The 17,931-nt window shown below is 42.8% G+C and overlaps 2 protein-coding genes across 3 annotated transcripts; both read right to left on the bottom strand.

The window, feature by feature from the left end:
- Nucleotides 1-234: 234 nt before the first annotated feature.
- Nucleotides 235-8,230, bottom strand: LOC307228075 (casein kinase II subunit alpha'-like). 2 transcript variants are annotated; one of them, XM_079997578.1, is made up of 13 exons: nucleotides 7,587-8,230; nucleotides 7,040-7,189; nucleotides 6,165-6,276; nucleotides 5,746-5,847; nucleotides 5,540-5,590; nucleotides 5,250-5,309; nucleotides 5,053-5,136; nucleotides 4,216-4,326; nucleotides 4,025-4,126; nucleotides 2,802-2,902; nucleotides 2,091-2,239; nucleotides 1,465-1,552; nucleotides 235-707 (listed from the first exon to the last, which is right to left on the bottom strand). In XM_079997578.1, exons 2-12 carry the CDS (start codon nucleotides 7,141-7,143, stop codon nucleotides 1,479-1,481), a joined length of 1,050 nt encoding a protein of 349 aa, XP_079853704.1. In that variant the 5' UTR covers nucleotides 7,144-7,189; nucleotides 7,587-8,230; the 3' UTR covers nucleotides 235-707; nucleotides 1,465-1,478. The 2 variants fall into 2 exon arrangements, with proteins under 2 accessions (XP_079853704.1, XP_079853705.1); XM_079997579.1 differs by lacking the exon at nucleotides 5,540-5,590 and having other exon boundaries at nucleotides 7,040-7,191.
- A 1,031-nt stretch (nucleotides 8,231-9,261) lies between these two features.
- On the bottom strand, nucleotides 9,262-13,530 carry znf319a (zinc finger protein 319a). Its single transcript, XM_079997405.1, has 2 exons — nucleotides 13,411-13,530; nucleotides 9,262-12,427 (listed from the first exon to the last, which is right to left on the bottom strand). The coding sequence occupies exon 2, from the start codon at nucleotides 12,306-12,308 to the stop codon at nucleotides 10,527-10,529; it is 1,782 nt and encodes a 593-aa protein (XP_079853531.1). The 5' UTR covers nucleotides 12,309-12,427; nucleotides 13,411-13,530; the 3' UTR covers nucleotides 9,262-10,526.
- Between the last annotated feature and the right edge of the window lie 4,401 nt (nucleotides 13,531-17,931).

Here is a 17,931-nt window from a genome sequence, read left to right as displayed (position 1 = left end):
CCCCCCCCCCCCAAAAAAAACAGTTGGCTTCACCCAAACAATTTAACCAGTCAAAGATTATTTTATTGTCAACTCCCGCTATAAATCCATTTATTTATTTGCTTTGAAGTTTTCCCTTCTAAAAAAGTTCTGATTAATATCCCATAATAAAAAAAAAACATCTCTTCTTGCCATATCGTTCTGGATGCTTCAAAGTGCTCATTCAAGTTCAGCCAAAACACCAGTCACACCAGCTTGCATTTAAATAAAAATGGTTTATTCTCTTTCAATATAGCATATATTCTATCCATAGCAGAAAAGAGCCTCCATGCCAGTCAGTGCTATTACCTGGAACGGATCTCAGGTCACCACAGCGTCAAAATGACCAACACACACACACACACACCCTACGGTACAACACTGGTTTGATACAGAACCAACATCAGTCGACAGTCCAACAACTTTGCTTTAAAAACAGGTTTTTAGGAGGGCGGGAAAGGGAGGAGGTGGGGGCACTTCAAAACTCATATCTGATGCATTTTTGGCATGGACAAAGCCGTATCCACCCCGTTTTTTTTTTTTTTGTTTCAGCGAGGGGGGTGTCAGGGTTTTGTCCATGTGTGTTTTGTGTGTGTTGCAAATTGACATCTTGCTCCAGTATGGCTGTTGTTGTGGAGGCAGAGGGCTCTGCCGCAAAAAGGTCACGTTGAGGTAACAAAAGGTTCTTCCTGGAATGGATGAGGAATGAAAAGAATCAGGTCATCGGGTACACATCTATTAACAGCATTTCAAAATGCAAACTTGGATGTATTTTGTTAAAATACACTTTTTGACTGGCATCGTGGTTCACTGACAGCCTTGAAACCTTTTTACTGTGCATGTTTTTGAAGCAATAGAAATACACAAATAATGTCATTAACTTCCCTCCGCACTCATCTCTGTGCTGATCACTGGTCATCAGTAATAAGAAGTGGTTTCAACTGGGTGTTAATGTGTCATATCTCACACAAGCCTTAGCTAAAGAGTAAAAACACACCAAATTCAATTTGTTTAATAATGGCATATTATATGTTTTGGACAACACTTAAGTCCCATCTACAAATTTTCCAAACCTCTCTCAGAGACATTGAACGGCTTAAAACAACCCAACTAATGCTGTGCCGCACACATAATAGAGAATATACCAGAGATGTGTATATAATTTAATTGTGATCCTGCCTTTACAATATTTGAGGTTTTCCTCCTAATGTATAATAATAAAAATAGTAGCTTTAAAAACAAGCGTTTACAAAATGCCTTGGTAAATGAAATAAGACCATGAAATTAAAAGGCAAAGGAACATCAATAAAGAGGAATTTAATTCACTCATTAAATTGTAAAAGCGGATAGAGACAAAAAAACAAACACACAGATACAAGAAATAGAAATAAAAGGAGAAAATAAAAATAAATAAAAAATAAAATGAATAAACAACAGGTGTGGTACCTCCTTTCTGCTTATCATGTTGCATTGGAGCCACTTATTGCCTTTGTGCCATCCGTGTTGGTGTTTGCTTGTTCCTTCAGAACAGGATCTAAGGGAAACAAAAACCGCATCACAACACGTTCAGTCGTAATCATCTCTGAACACCTTTCAAGTCAAATGTGCAAATATGTTGTTGTTTGGTTTTTCTTACTGTGTCTATTTACAGGTCAGTTCATGATGATTACACGCTTTTCAGTTTCTACTTTCTATCAAGATGATTTAACAATATGGTTTCTGCACCAAATTGCTTTTATGACAATTATTCTCACTGTAAACAGCAGCAAACCCTCCCACCCTCATGTTCATTTTGAGATCTTTTAAAGACCTTCTCGCCATTTCAAATTAATTTAATACCATATTTGCAGTGGAAACATGCCAATCGCAAGAATAAGGCACATTTATGGCAATTCATCTATACAGCCATTTCATTATGGAAATAAAAGCAAGGTGCATCCCAGTCCCGTGTTGACATAACCATTTGTAGCTACAGATGCTGCTGTTCATGTTCACAGATAATCAATATTGATTTATCTCCATATTGTTTTCATCATCCCTGCATCATCCCTAAAGACGCTAGAGGTACTAACAGAAGTATGGGTGCTGCATGGCCTCAGCAGCGGTCAGTCTCTGCTGGTGGTCGTAGCGCAGCAGCTTGTCCAGCAGGTCCAGGGCTTCGGGGCTCACTAAGTGCTGGTTCTCCGTCTGGACAAACTGCTCCCAACGCTTCCTCGTCTGCCTGGGAAATACAACCGCCACTTCAGGTGATTGAGATCAACGCGGACGCTCTGGTTTGTCGTTATCGCAAAAGTGACACCGGCACAAAAATGTCACATGCCAGTTAAGTGAAATGAAATGTTAAATCAGAGAAATTAAGTATGGTTTTTACTTGATATGATGGAAAGTGAAAAGAAGCACAACATCTTAAGAAGTTTGGAAGCAAAAAGTGTGTCTGTATCTGGAAACTAATAATAGATTCCTTAATCCGGCATTTCTCTCACCAGCTCTTCATCAGATATAGTGCTATAGAAAGTCACTTTTGTTCATTGAAACAATTTCAGAGGAGCGTGGAATTTACAATATTTACTAGAGCTTCTTATTCATGATTTGCCGCACCACATTCGACTGAAGAGGATGTTTGAACCTCTGATGACCGATCAACCGTTCCAAATTTCTTCCGATGTTTTGGTTAAAATAGTTTTGAAAAAGGATCAGCTATTGAAAGGCCGTTCAGGTATCCGTTTATTTTCTACCAACCTACAAATTTCACTGTTACCACTGACGGCGGTCCTACTACTTACTGTCCAAGTAGGTCCTTGAAACGAGTGTCCAGTTCTATGTGATACTTGTGCAGGTAACCAAAGAGCTCATCAGTCCCAAGGACTTTAGCGATGCGAACCAGCTGCAAAAACAACAACAACAACAATGTAAGAAAACTCCCCTCACGTTTAAATGGGATTAAAATAAAATCACATAAATGCGGATATTGTAACTTATTCATACGGAAACCAAACACGAATACTAAATTGTAAGACGGAATTATGTCACACAAAGGTACACCAAAGCAAAACTCTATGGAATATGAGGAATGGCAGGGAGCTTTTTACTTAACATAAATAAATAAAATGTTATTGTAAGTTGCTTTGAACACTTGTACCAATTTGTTCTTCATAAAAGTACTTTGATTGATATGAGGACACATTTATGGAGCTTTACTTCAAATGATAATTAAAATTGGGAAATCTAAATGAAAATGTCAGACATTCTAAGCTGTGCAGGCGACTGTACTGAATGCTGAGGTGCACATGCTCGTACTTTAAAAGGGTATTTTATATGGAAAGTTGGATCTAACACAAATAAAGCCTTTTCCCCCCCATTTCTCATCTTTGTTTGCATACTTTGATTTGACATTTTCAATATTATAATATTAATTTTGATAGTCAAATGCACATTCTGCAACAAGATGAACATGTAAATGCAAACACCTAGTATCCTTTAAGCTTCTAAATAAATAAACAAATAAACAGACAAACAAACAAACCAACAAATGAAGACACATTTGAGCTGACCATCTTTTTTGGAAAATCTTTAGATTCCACAATCAGGTTTCTACACAAATTTAAGGGTTAAGGCAAATTAACTGTCTCCTCAAAATGTTATCCTCCAATGTTCATAGTAAATATATATGGCTATTCTGCAATAGGTAGACATACATTATCCAATTATTATAAGCTTATACTACGATAGTGGCATGAAATGAACAAAAAAAGCCAAATTGTTCATCGCAATGGGTGATTGCAATAAATCACAAACCAAAACCCCTCTGTTGCGATGGCCCTCGTTTAAATGCCGTGAAAAAATACAAATAAGACGGCACTGCATCCATCTCCAAGCGGATCAAGGGTAAAGAGAAGCCGGTCATGACATTGTCAGTGCTTTTAGATTCCAAGTGGATTACATTAACCTTCCTGAAAGTGGAGTGTGTACAAGGGGACTCACTGGGACTCCCATGCGGCTGCGTTACCTGATCGTAGTTGTCCTGGCCGTGAAAGAAAGGCTCCTTCAGGAAGATCATGCTTGCCAACATACAGCCTAGACTCCACATATCCAAACTATAGTCATACATCTGGTGACGAGACAAAAATCAGTGAGTCAGAAACAGGATCGTGTGTTGTTGATATTTTCCTGTTGTGGTTGTTGTTTGTTGCCTTTTACCTGATAGTCCACTAGCAGCTCAGGGCCTTTGAAATAGCGAGAAGCCACCCTGACGTTGTATTCCTGAGCTGGATGGTAGAACTCTGCCAGCCCCCAATCTATGAGACGCAACTGTGGTAAAGGAAGGAAAGGAAGAAGTAATTATTACAAGAAGAATGTTCTCGCTGATGCAATTCCCCCAATAAGCATGAGAACATTTTTGCCCCAAAAAGTCAGCCATACCAGCGCAACAACACATTTTTTATTTATTAGGTGCTCCTAGTCTGGTGGGTGTAGACCCTCAGGCCGGGACACAGCATCCGGTCAAAGCCGGCGTAGGTCCAGGACCATGCCCCCCTGACGCCGCTGGGCCCAACGACCCCAAACTTTGTACGGACCCCGTGGGGTCTTGTATTGGTTATTTTATTCCTGTCAGTTTACATTGGCGAGGCTGATTCCTAAGCAGTATTTATGTCCTCTTTGGAAACACTTTCACTCTATGTGAGTAGGAACTGCATTTCATAATTTATGTGTGGGTGACCAACCCAGTTTCCCCCTTGGGAATCAATAAAGTGTATCAAATTTTTTTTTTGACCTCTGCCTTTAAGCGATATTTAAGAAAATCATGGCAATACCTAAAAACACAAAAACACAATATGTTCAATGTCAGCATTTGTTGCATATCATAAAATGTGTAGTGTATTTGGATTAAACTGTATATTATCTTACCCATCATGAATTATAAACGATGAACTGAGTAAATAAGAGTCAATATTAACAAAAACAAATGTTTCCATTTATTGTAATGCTTGATGGAGTGATTAAAGAGAGAATGAAGCTGGTGTGTATGGGCGGTACCTTTCTTAGCTGGTGATCGATCATGACGTTGTGGGGCTTCACGTCCCTGTGCATGATCCCCATACTGTGGCAGTAGTCCAGAGCCTTGGGGGGGGGGGCAAACATACGCTTAACTTTGAATAAACTGATTCTATCGTCGGTTCTCAGTTCATTTCCAGCCCCGGCAATTTAATTTCAATAGATTAAAATAAACAAACCTTAAGAAGCTCATACATGTAGTAACGGATATCAAAGTCTGTCAGCTTCTGGTAAAGCTCCTAGGAAAAAAAGACAAAAGTAAGAACAACACACAAAATATCCGTGCATTTAGGTCGTGGTGAATGGTAGGCTATTGTTTACATGATGCCAGCATTATTCATGGTGCTGCTACGTAAATCAAACAACAACTTAAAAGGTCATGCAAGTTACTAATGATGGAGATCAGTGTGTTATATGGGAGGTAAACCTTCTAGTGGTTTCACATGTACAGTCAGCCAAACATAAGTACCTTAAAATCTGTGTTATTGATGCACTCAAACACAAGCGCTGGTGTTCTGGACTGCAAAGAGAGGATAGCAGAATGCTTACAATTTTTTTTTTTATGAAAATAGCAGATGGACGGGGTCATCGTCACAAAACGGTCACAAGCATGGCCTGCGTTACATTGCAAGAACTGCCAACCTGTAGCGAGGAGATGCGAAGATGTCGACTTACCACGGGATCCTTAACTGTATCAACTAGACGGATGATGTTAGTTCCTCCACGCAAATTTTCAAGGATTTTGATTTCCCGTTTGATCTTCTTTTTCTTGACAGGCTGCGAAGGAGGAGAATTTGTCGAATTTTAGAATCCACAAAGCAATTGGATAAAGATTTGCAGAAGCTAAACTTTGACATCGCTGAGCAATGTATTGGTTTGAGGTTGTAGTATTATCATTGTGATGTGAGATGAGATATCATCTGGGATTTTGGTTACTGTAATATGGCGATGTAGTAAAACGCTATCTTTAAGGTTGTATAACAGTAACGCATTGCCATTTCCAGAACTTCAGATTTCTCTTATCAATGCCTCTACCTGCTTGGTTATGATCGCCACATTACTAATCACAATAATAAACAATGATAGAGGCTTACCTTAAGGATTTTCACCACCACTTTCTCGTTGTTGCTCACATTGATGGCTTCAAATACTTCACTGTACTTCCCTCTACCCAATTTACGCACCAACTGATAATTGTCTTGATTGCTGTAGAGAAAAGTGGAGTAATTCATGAGCACTGAAAAAAGGATATCAACTTTGAATAGAGAATATATTTGTCACAATTAAACTTGTGCATAAGGAGCTCCAAATAGAGGCCTCTTTCTCCAGTACCACTGGCCAGATTATAATTAGGTCAAAATGAAAAAGGTATCTTAAGTTAAAAGAGGAAGCTGTATTCCATACAGCGGGCGTAGATCCAAATCCCAAATCCTGCTCATAAAAACAGACTTAGTCCTCACATGCAACACAACCCGAGGGCTAGTCTCTGCTCCCCCTTCATGACTAGACAACGTTTGTTCCCATATAGGGGTGGACTGATGCCCCTTTTTTTTGTTTGCTATGCCAATTCTGAATCCTAAATAATCTCTTTTGGCCAATACAAACTACAGATTCGATCAATCAATCAAAAGTCTCTGAAATTCATACATTTCTGGAAGAGGATGTCCTGAACCCACTGAGGTCTCCCACTCAAAATAAGAAAGGCGTGTTTGATGTGAAATGTCAACACAATTTTTTAAAACCTCGAAAGCTCAGATTTTCGTGCAAGATTGAATATTTGTATATTCTTCAATTGAGAATTCAGCCTGGTACTGGACCAAGACCCGACACCTGCATCTGTATTAGGTACCCCTCACAATTGTGACGCTACAAATCATTTTTCCACCAAAACGACACAGATTTCCCAACCAAAACCCGAAACTCTACATTCCACGCATAACTCCTCCAACAGAACAATGTGTGACTGTACCTCCAGCTTGGCACGTGTGCATCGTAGTCCCAGTACTCTCTGCTCTTCTGAGTGTTGACATCGGTGTACACCCGAGCTTTGCTGCTGGCCGTGGAACCGGGCATGGCGAGCTTGGGCGCTCGATGTCGAGGTTCACCTTCCGCTACAGTCCTCTTATTGGGGGGTTGAAAAGAAAAAAGCGAGAGAGATAGAGAGAGATAGAGAGAGAGAGAGAGAGAGAGAGAGACAGATAGTTTACTCGTACCCAGGGGGAAAATTGCGGTTTAACAACAGCTCACAAAGGGATAGGAAACTAACAAAAAAAAAAAAATTGCAATACATAACAAACCTAAAAATGAACAATGAACCTCTGTATCACTAATTCACACCGTCCAAAATAGGAAACTATGGAAGTGTGCATGAATTTATACGTAAAATAAAATCTGTACATACACTGTATGTACCAGGGTGGGAAACCAAATGGTTTTGCCAATAGAACATATATACTGTTCAGAAAAGCGGAGTGTTTTAACATCCCCCTGTCTGAGGCGGCCAGGGGACGACTCACTGGGATGCACGCTGTTATGACCTCCGAGTAGAACGTCGCATGGGTTTGGGCTGAGTCCGCCCTTCGCCGACAGGAGCCCGCCGTCAGATCAGGCCGATCCGAAGTGACTGCGGTGCGGATGGACAGAGCTATGATGAGGGAGTGTCTGAGCGCCCGGATCAGCCTGTTGGGAAGTAGGTGGTGGTGGCCCGCCAGTTTAGGATTAACGAATTGTGTTCACCGACACGTCGAATCTCGTCATTTTTCTTTTTTTGTTTGTTTTTGTTTTTTTACACGAGAATACGGTCGTATTAAAAGGCGTGGGGCCAAAACCGCCGACTGGGATCCGTACAGCCGATGTTGTTAGCTAGCTAACGCTACCTCGCTGCAGTACCCGCCCGACATGTAGCCTTAGCTTAGCTTAGCCCGCCGCTGGAAGTCCAGCCGACATGTAGCGTTAGCTTAGCCTTCTGCTGGCTCACAACTTGTATTTCTCTAATGCGTAGCTCGCCGTCCGCCGCGGTAGTCGCGCCAGGTACGAGGTGATTTGGTTGGTGCGTGTGAATCAGGTAATATAACTGCGTTAATACGCTCCTGCGGGCGGGCGAGTGGATTTTAAAAGCGGGTTATTTCTCCAGAGCCATAGTCCGGGATGATGGTCTCTGTTGCGGTAAACATCACCCGGAAGTACTCGGTGGCGCGGTCGAGCCACAACCGTCTATTCTTTTTTTTTTTTTTTTTACAAAAATAAATCTATTATTGTTATTATTATTATTATAAACGATTAAAAAAAACTTTTTAAATAATAATACATATATGTTCTGCCTTGGAAATACATTTCGTTAAATTGTAATTATTCCCCCAGCTGCACACAATGAACGCAACGCTTTGAACTTTGAAGTCAAATGATTCGACGTGAGATGATAATACTGTACATTATAACAGTAATAATATCATGGTTGTTTGTCCTTTTCAACACAATTAATCACAACACCAATACACAGCCATGAACGTTCTTGACTTGTATTTTTAGGAAGTTATTCAGTTTAGCCAGCTCGTATTGTCTGAGCCACTCTGACCTTGTTTTATGGATGCATTATTAATGCAGCTGCTGTGATATGTGCGCCCTGCCAGCCGAACACGCTCCCACTTGGCGAACCAAAAGTTTTGATTGATAGAATCACCCAAGTTTCCCCCAGGAAAAAAAAAATGAATCTTTGATATTCTACTGCAGCCTTCACCCAGAGGCCTCGTCACGCTTCACCTTCCTAGGACCAATGTCTCGGTTTTATTTGTCATGGCCACGAGTATTAAAACACTGGCTCTCAGTTTGAGTCACAAACATCTGTATTTTCATGGATGAAAACAATTGGACATCTTTGTTTTGATAGTGTGGTTTATTTAATGGTCTGTATACAGTATGAAGATAATGTGGTCTCTATTTATATTGATATATATATGTATATAGTCAAAGCTTTAATACGTTCACCCACTTTACTCTCCCACAAGAGAAAGCGTTGGAGCAGGTTTAACAGTCTCATTTACTACCGCTCTCCTTTATTGTCAATTGCTTTAATGTCTTTTAAATGTGTAATGGGACTGCTTTAAATTGAGAAATGTACATAATTAACAGAAATACAAACCTTGACCCCCCCCCCCCCCCCCAGCATAAGCCACCACACAAAAGTCACAACTTTTAGGCAACTGAGAATCAAATCAACTTAAAAGAAAAAAAGAAAAAACTTCCTATTCTAAGCCAAAATGAGGCTGTGATCCTGTGAGAATATTCTTCAAACCAAGGCCAGGTCTTAAAAAATGTGGCATTATGTACTTTTATTATGCATAACCAGCATTACTTTTTGTCGCACGGTAACCAACGGTAACTAACTTGTGGCAGGTGGGCAAAAATAACCATTCAACTCGTGATATACTCGTGCGATAGTTCATTTGAAATCCCAACTCCGATATGCTCGCAAAATATAGCAAGCTTGTACATAGTGAATAGAAAAGCAAGTAACAGAAGCACTATACATGTTGCAATGTTTACATTATCTTATACACACAATCTATAGTATTTTGAAATAGAGTAGACCATACCATGATTCAGTAGTCATAAATATTACATTGTGCATTATCTATTGCACATGTGAAGTGTCTGTACGACATGATATGTAAGGGTTAGTTACCTAGATGCCATTTATTTTAATACAAAGATGCAACAACACACATTTCATAGGACACAGGCTATACAGTTTAACAATTGGACTTTTACCTTCTTCCTAGGGTTCCTCAATTGAAGGAAACTTATAATACAGCAGTTATGTTAAAGTATGATAAATATTCATGCACAAACAGATGATACTATCTAGGCCTATGTGAAAGGATACTGTTATACAAGCCAACCACTATATTTTGAGGGTTGTTTCGGCTGTAGCAGACGTGAAAATGTTAAGTAATCAAATACAAACAGATCAATCAGTAAAAGGCACATGAAAATTTTAAGAGCTCATACGTGGGCAGAGATCGCCTTCTACAGTCTAAAATGTTCTTGCTCTTTTACTGAATAAACAAATCACCAATCACAAAACAGACAATCACATGCAATCACAGAAAAAGGTCCCACGCTTAACTACAAAAACAAAATAAGATCTTCCTTCCTTTAACGTAACATGCCTTCACTCGACAGGTGTTTACTTTTACGTTGTTGTATTTCAAGGTTATCGTCGAGTTCCCAACAAAGGGATATGGACAAGATGTAGCTAATACGCCCAAGGAATCTACGGTTTGTGGCATAGGAAGGATTTGATCTTTAAAACATTAGGTGACAATAAATATTAAAAATTCAAATAATAGGTGCATGTTATAAGCTATAAATGGGGTCGGCGGAGGGGAGAACGCTACACCCGACGGGCAACACTGCATGTTACCACCAGGGGATCAACACTTTCTTTTGACTTTAATTCAGGGGATGCAGGGAGCCGCAGGGAAACCATCTCCTTCCGCCGTGTGCTGGACTGTATGCTCCTGCAGGGCAGTCAGGTCAACAAATCGCTCCCCGCACCAAACACACTTGAATTGGGTTTCCCTGGAGTGCACGCTCTGGTGCTTGGCCAGGTGCTCGCGCTGCTTGAAGCTCTTATCACAGCTGGCACACTTAAAAGGTTTCTCTCCGGTGTGAACGCGGCGATGGCGTTGCAGCTCGGAGGAGTACTTGAAACGCTTTTCACAGTCGGGGCATTTCAGGGGCTTCTCACGAGTTGGGTCACAGCGGTGCTGAACAAACTCTGAGGACGAAACAAAGCGCCTGTCACACAGGGAGCATTTCAGTGGCTTCTCTGTGCAATGCGAGTTCTGGTGCCGTTGCAGTGTTGAATTCTTCTTGTAACCCTTGCCACACACATCACACTTGTACGGCTTCTCCACTTCCCCGCCACATTTGTGCCTCAGCAACTCTCCCGATTGGCTGAAGGACTTTTGACAAGACGCACACTTAAACAGACTTTCCATGCCGTGGACCTGTTGGTGGTAAAGCAGGTGGGACGGCTGCAGGAATCCCTTATCACACAGGTTACACTTGAAGGGACGATCGGCGGGATTTTTGTGCGTGCGACGGTGGCGCACCAGGGCGTACTGCTGTTTGAAGCTCATCTGGCATTCCTCGCATTGAAAAGGCCGTTCCTCCGAGTGGGTGCGTTCATGCTGCCGCAAGTCAGATGGACGTTTGAAGCTTTTTCCACAAGAGCCACAGCGGAAGGGCCTCTCCCCTATAGGCTGGCACTGGTGGTGCAGGAGCTCAGACGACTCCTTAAAGTGCATCTCACACAAATTGCACTTGAAAAGGTGCTCACCCGAATGGGCGTACATGTGGCGCACGAGGTGAGAGCGGTGCTTGAAGCTTTTCTCACAGACCGCACACTTGTATGGCCGCTCAGAACTGTGAGTGCGCTGGTGGTGGGCCAGATGAGAAGACTGGCTGAAGCTTTTATCACACGTGTCACATTTGTATGGCTTCTCACCTGTGTGTACTCTTTCATGGCGGGTCAACTCTGACAAATGTCGAAAAGCCTTATGGCACACTGAGCACTTATAGGGCCTGTCGGGTGCAGAAGCCTCAAATGCTGGGGGAGACGAACCGCTAATTGCTGCACCACCACCAGAGGTCTCGCCAGTGGAGGGCTGTTGAGGGTTGGCGGCCGAGGAGGTGGGAGTAACATTTCCTGACCCTGGACGATAGGTCTTCTCGCAGATTGAGCATTTCATCGGGTTGTTTCCATTGCCATGCGAGTTGTGATGTTGGGCCAGTGAGGTTAGAAGCGAGAAGCCCATCTTGCATACACCACACACAAAAGGTTTCTGTTCCACTTGCACACATTGATGCTCCAGGAGATCCGTGGCCTGGCTAAAGATTTTCATGCACTGAGTGCACTGGAAGGATCTATCTTGGCTCACCATGCACTGGTGCTCATGAGGGTTGGCCAAGTGGGATATATCATGGCCACAGGCACCGCACTTATGCCCTCTCTCACCCCCGACCTGCAACGAGGGCTGCTGGGCCGGGACCGCATGCTGTTGACCATGCTGGCTATGCTGGGGCTGCTGAAGGGCCGACTCTGGCTGCAGGACTACTCCATACACAGCACAGCCAAGAGGGTTGTCGGCACCTTGGGGAAGGGTGTGCACTACAGAGGGTGGAGCCACCGCATGCTGCTGCTGCCACGCCTCTGTCATCCTTCCGCTTCGCATGTATGGATTCAGTTTAGAACCGAACAATATTATTTCCGAGTTTCTTTAATCAGATAATTGTCAGGGCCCAAGCGTAATATCCCAGATTACAAGCTTCCTTTAATATTGGTGGAGGTTACCTGGATGAAAAGGTAGAAACAAATACATTAATTTATTGTAAGTAACCAATTATCATTATCATATTAGAAAAAACAATCAATGAAACATTCCTGATTTCATTGAGCTGTAGACTAACAGTTCAATCAATGGACTTCAAGAGCACAAGCATGGTAAATAGTATAGGAAACAACAGTATGGAATAGCATAGAAGGGTTTTAGGTGGGAAAAGGCACAACAGCGCTAGACATTCATCAGCTGCATTCCAATCAAATGAGAACTTATTTTAAAGCGTCATTTCGATAGTATTAATATCCATAGTTATATGCCGTTTGCTATAAAATTATCGCGAAAATTGCAAAACGTATTATATTGCAGTATGTCCGTGGAAAGCATCATGTACATAAGGCTTTTCAGAAGGTAAATCATCTGGTGTTTGACAGAGCTGCAAACAGGCAGCGCTTCGTATTGAGACATCGAATCCGTCTAATTCCCGGAGAAACTTAATAGCATAAATGTCGATTTTCTCACTACAATTGTGCTACGTTCATGCACCAATGAGCAGATGTGCGTCATCCTACGTGCACGTAAAATAATAAAATAAAAACTGATAAGGGTAGAGAGAAAATTGGTATTTAGTAATCCGTAGAAACACCTCCAGGTGATAGTCTGAGCCCTGTGGCTGCGGTGCTAGCATGGCTAGCTTCTATTCCAGCAGGCAGCTAGTTAGTGTTAGAATTAACACCGACATTAGAACAGGTGTCGTAACGCCGAGAATACGCCCGGGCGTGTCCTCTCGAGAGAACGAATGACAGTTCGCCCACACCACCCGCTTTGGGAGCCGCTGGGCCGCAGTGAGCAGCCCAGCTCCGGGTCCCAGGGTCCGGGCCTCCGCCTCCCCTGCCCTGCCCTAGCGAGCGAGCGAGCGAGCCGAGCCGAGCCTCTCACTCCCGTGAAACACAGACCCCGTGCCCTAAAGGCGTGGCAATACAACGCGCAAACTTACACAATCGGACCGTGGGTGTTTTTATCGCCGTCCTCCCCGGACGTGGAGTCGACCACCCCGGAGCTTTTTTGGCCCTTGGAGATCAACGAACGATGGGAGAGATGCGATGGACTAGCGATGAGAGGTTCGAGTGTCTTTTTGGGGATTCGGTCCTCGGCGAGTCACCCAGTAAAAAAAAAAAAGATTCGTTCTAATCTGTCGACTCTTCGTTCGTTTGGTAAAATTGGTGTAATGAAGTGGGGGGGGGGGGGGGGGCTGAGTTGACTGTGCGGGGTTGTGAATATAAACCTCACAAGAATCACACAATTATATCATTGAATTAAAAAGTTCAAAGAATTTAAGAAAGTGTAAATCAGTCACGCTCAGCACAAACTATAGGAAATGCTCAAACGCGTCTTGCGTTGCACTTTAACCAAGTCCCCGGTCGTAATTTTCAGTTTCTAAGTCGAACAGTAACTCGCTCGCCCACGCTCCTGGCGGAATGACGACCGCCTCCCGAGTCCCTCGGAAGATCCGTTCGCTTGGGACGGATCGTTCGCGCGGCTCGCCTCACCAGAACGGACCTGGCTCCGGCGCCGCGGACACCGGAAGCCGCCCACGCCGCCCGCCGCGGCCGCCACGGCCCGGTGCAGCCCGGTGCAGCCCGGTGCCGCCCGGTGCAGCCCGGTGCAGCCCGGTGCAGCCCGCCTGGATCCCCCCCCGGTCCGAGCCCTGCGAACGGGTCGCGACGGAAAACCCTGAGACGAAAGCGCCTTCCTCTCGCTCTACGGCTACACGGCGGAGAGAGGGGGCAGCGCACACGCACCGGCGGGGGGCGGAGGGCGGAGGGCGGAGGGTGGAGGGTGGAGGGCGGAGGGCGGAGGGTGGAGGGTGGATATGCCTCCGGCATTTGGGGAGATTTCAGGTCGGTTCCTTCCGAGTGCCCTCTCCGCCGGTGCCCGAAAACACACACCGTGGGCGGCCGCCAGAGGGCGCGGTGAGCCGGCGCGTCGCGGACCCAGAGCAGCTCATTAAAAGTCCAATTAGAGGCAAACACAAGGTGAAACAGATGATATGGTTTGATACCCGATTGACCCCCCCCAACAAAAACAACAACAACAACAAAACAAAAGTACATATACAAATATACAGCAATAACGTCATTTCACTCCAGACTGGCAGTGGTGGAAGTTGGAGCTATCTGCACATCTTTCAAGCAGTTACTGAAGTTTATTCCGTTTTGGAGACTTTGGTGTTTTGCTCAACTACTATGTCAAATAAATCTCTGTTTCTCACTCTGCTGCATTTCGAACACAGTCAGTAACGTTACTTTATTTTTTGCCCAATGCGTGTAGAGTTAACTGTTAGGTTGATTGCGTACTTTCCATGTATTCTTATTCTCCTTTTTTATATTTGTATTGTGTTGCTTTGTTGCTTTATTATCCATCTATCTATCTATCTATCTATCTATCTATCTATCTATCTATCTATCTATCTATCTATCTATCTATCTATCTGTCCATCTGTCTATCTATCTATTAATATATATTATATCTATTAATCTGTCTATCCGTCTGTCTATCCGTCTGTCTGTCTATCTATCTATCTATCTATCTATCTATCTATCTATCTATCTATCTATCTATCTATCTATCTATTGTAGAGTAATTGATCAAAACACATTTTAATTGTTCAATCACCAGAATAGAGTAATTGATTGAAACAGGTTTTCTACAACGGAACAACTGGGTGATCCTCAAGGATTATATTCTCCAACAATTGGTGACCCCGACGTGATGGGAAGGAGTTTAAATCAGAGGTCGTAACTACAAAATTAATTATATACAATGAAATAATTACAATTTGTTTTAAACAAAAGAAAGTTATGGGGATATTGGAAGTTCCCTAAACAACATCCAGATCTGTCCAGACACCGAGAGACGCCTCATAAAAACAAGGTAAGCACAAACCTTTTAAACAGAACTGTGCATATTGACTATATCAAATAACTGTCATAGGTAAATGACGCCAGGTGAAAGAAACGTACAAGAATGCTAGATTTTGGGTATTCAAGGAAACGCTAGATTTTGGGTACAAGAATACTACATTTTAGGTGTTCAATAGGCCAGGTTGTCATGGTTGGGTAAATGAGACAGGTATAAATTTTAGGTAAGTATTAGACAGCCTGTACAGGACTGTCATCAAATTATTGATGTCTGGATAAGGAACAGATGTTTTTAAATAAAAGCAGAATCAAAAACGGCATAAATGTTTTTCTCTCCCCCTCCTCAACTTATCCATTACCCTTCTCTCTCTCCTGGCTCTCTTAACTTTAGACAGTCTCTACAGGACTGTCATCTGTCTGTCATAGTTAGTTATGTGTAAATGACTGTGTCTCTTTTATTGTAAATGGTCCAGGTGGTGAGTGAATGCCATCCGCACGTTCAATAATACGGATGTTGGCAGGTTTTCCCGCGAAGACAAATGGGGTTTTCCCTGCCAGTCACTCCTGGAGCCATGCATTGTCTCTTGTACTTTTTGATTTCCCTTTACTTACCCTGGACCTCACCTGCTGGACCTCACCCTAAACTCTCTCTTTACTGCCCGTAGACCTCACCCGCGTGGATCACGCATTGTACTATGGTATCCTAACTGTTCTGGTAGCCTCTCTCCTCAAAAATACAGGACCGATTCCTAAGTGGCACGCCCTGGAGGGACAGCCGTGGCCATGGATAGAGAAAACTCCAGATGTAAGGAGTGAAAAGGAAGTGAACGGAGGCCAGGTGGACCGGACCGTTATGATTAACCAATGTGTTGCTTTGCTCGTCCACGACGACTGCATCTCGTTGACCAGGGTTCAAGAGAGAAAGATCTAAACAGCGAAGTCAGCACACCTCGCGTGAGGTTAAAAGCTAAAAAGCTGCGAGATCCAGTATCACAACCAGGGAGACATTGTTCCTAAGAAATTACTATGTACTTTTGTTTGCTCTTTTATCGTACATGGTCCAGGTGGTGAGTGAATGCCATCCGCACGTTCAATAATACGGATGTTGGCAGGTTTTCCCGCTAAGACAAATGGGGTTTTCCTTGCCAATCACTCCTGGAGCCATGCATTGTCACTGTATTGTACTTTTTGATTACTGTTTTAGATTGACCTCATGTAAAGGGGGATTGTTAGAAATAATATGGCGCTTGTTAAAATAATATGGCGCCTCTGGTTGAAAACCGTTCTTTGTGACCAGTCGCGCACATGTTGCTCCTGTACTTTTCCGTTTGTATAGATGTTGTTCATGTTGGCCGCCTCTGGTTGGAGTCAGTTCTTTGTGATCCATATGTCCTTTTGTGACCACTTGCTTAGATAAGACTATATAAGGACCCAGGGAAGAAGGATCCGGGCTTCCAGGGTTTTCCACGGGCTTGGCTGAGCTTGGCTGCTGTAGCCCGGGCTCAGACTTCGTGAACTGAGCCTGCTGCACTTCCTGATTCTGCCTGACAATAAATATGACCAACTCTAAATTTGTGTTACGTCTTCTGATTGACGCTCCAACCCATCAACGACCACTCGGAGAACCTCGAAGGTAATTGTAATACTTGAATTGATCAACAGAAGTTTAGTAATTGATTAAAACAGGTCTTAATAGTTATCATACTTGAATTGACCAACAGAATAGAGTAATTGATCAAAACAGGTTTTAATTGTTCAATCAATAGAATAGAGTAATTGATTGAAACAGGTTTTCTACAACGGAACAACTAGGTGATCCTCGAGGATTATATTCTCCAACACTATCTATCGATCTATCTGTCCATCTGTATCTATCTATCTATTAATATATATATTATATCTTTTAATCTATCTATCGCTCTATCAATCTATCAATCTATCTATTTATTAACCCCCCTAGCTTATCTATCTGTCTGTCTGTCTGTCTGTCCTGATATATATATCAAGGTCTATCGACCTGCTGATTTAGGATTGCTCATTAGTGATTCATTAGGTCTACATTGTTATATTATTTATTTTGTAAATTCCAACCAGGATGCATGATCTGCAGAAGAAAGACTACAGCAGGGCTTTATGTAGTATTATATGTAGGCTCTGTTATATTAGGGCACTGGATATGAAAAGTTTTACTCTCATAGCATATATATATACACACACACACACACACACACACACACACACACACACACACACACACACACGTGTGTGTGCATATTGGGCGTCATTAAAAACAGTGGGCCCGCTTCCCTTCAGAATTTAATGGAAAACACACCATGAGCAGGAAGCATGGAGAACTTACTTGCTTTATGTTAGCTCATCCTAGTGCATAGACAGAGTGCATAAAGATGTCTCCTGGATGACATGTCCCAGTCCACCACTCTCATTCCAGGGGCCAATGCTCACCTCAGAAGGGCTCTGTTCTTCAGAATTTCACAGATGACATTTGTACATTGTGGGCTTGGTATACAAAATGTAAAAACATGAGAAACAGGAGGTCCAGTCTTTATACATACGTTGACTGTTCATCAAGCAAATAT

This window comes from Zeus faber, assembly GCF_960531495.2.
Source record: "Zeus faber genome assembly, chromosome: 3".
Taxonomy (NCBI): domain Eukaryota; kingdom Metazoa; phylum Chordata; class Actinopteri; order Zeiformes; family Zeidae; genus Zeus; species Zeus faber.
This window is presented reverse-complemented; position numbering and strand designations above follow the sequence as displayed.

Coding starts and splice junctions, on each gene's coding strand:
- LOC307228075 (XM_079997578.1), bottom strand. CDS start 7,143: ATGCCCGGTTCCACGGCCAGCAGCAAAGCTCGGGTGTACACCGATGTC. Junction 4,327..5,052: donor TCGATCACCAGCTAAGAAAG/GTACCGCCCATA, acceptor CCTTTACCACAG/TTGCGTCTCATAGATTGGGG. Junction 4,127..4,215: donor AGCTGCTAGTGGACTATCAG/GTAAAAGGCAAC, acceptor TCTCGTCACCAG/ATGTATGACTATAGTTTGGA.
- znf319a (XM_079997405.1), bottom strand. CDS start 12,308: ATGCGAAGCGGAAGGATGACAGAGGCGTGGCAGCAGCAGCATGCGGTG.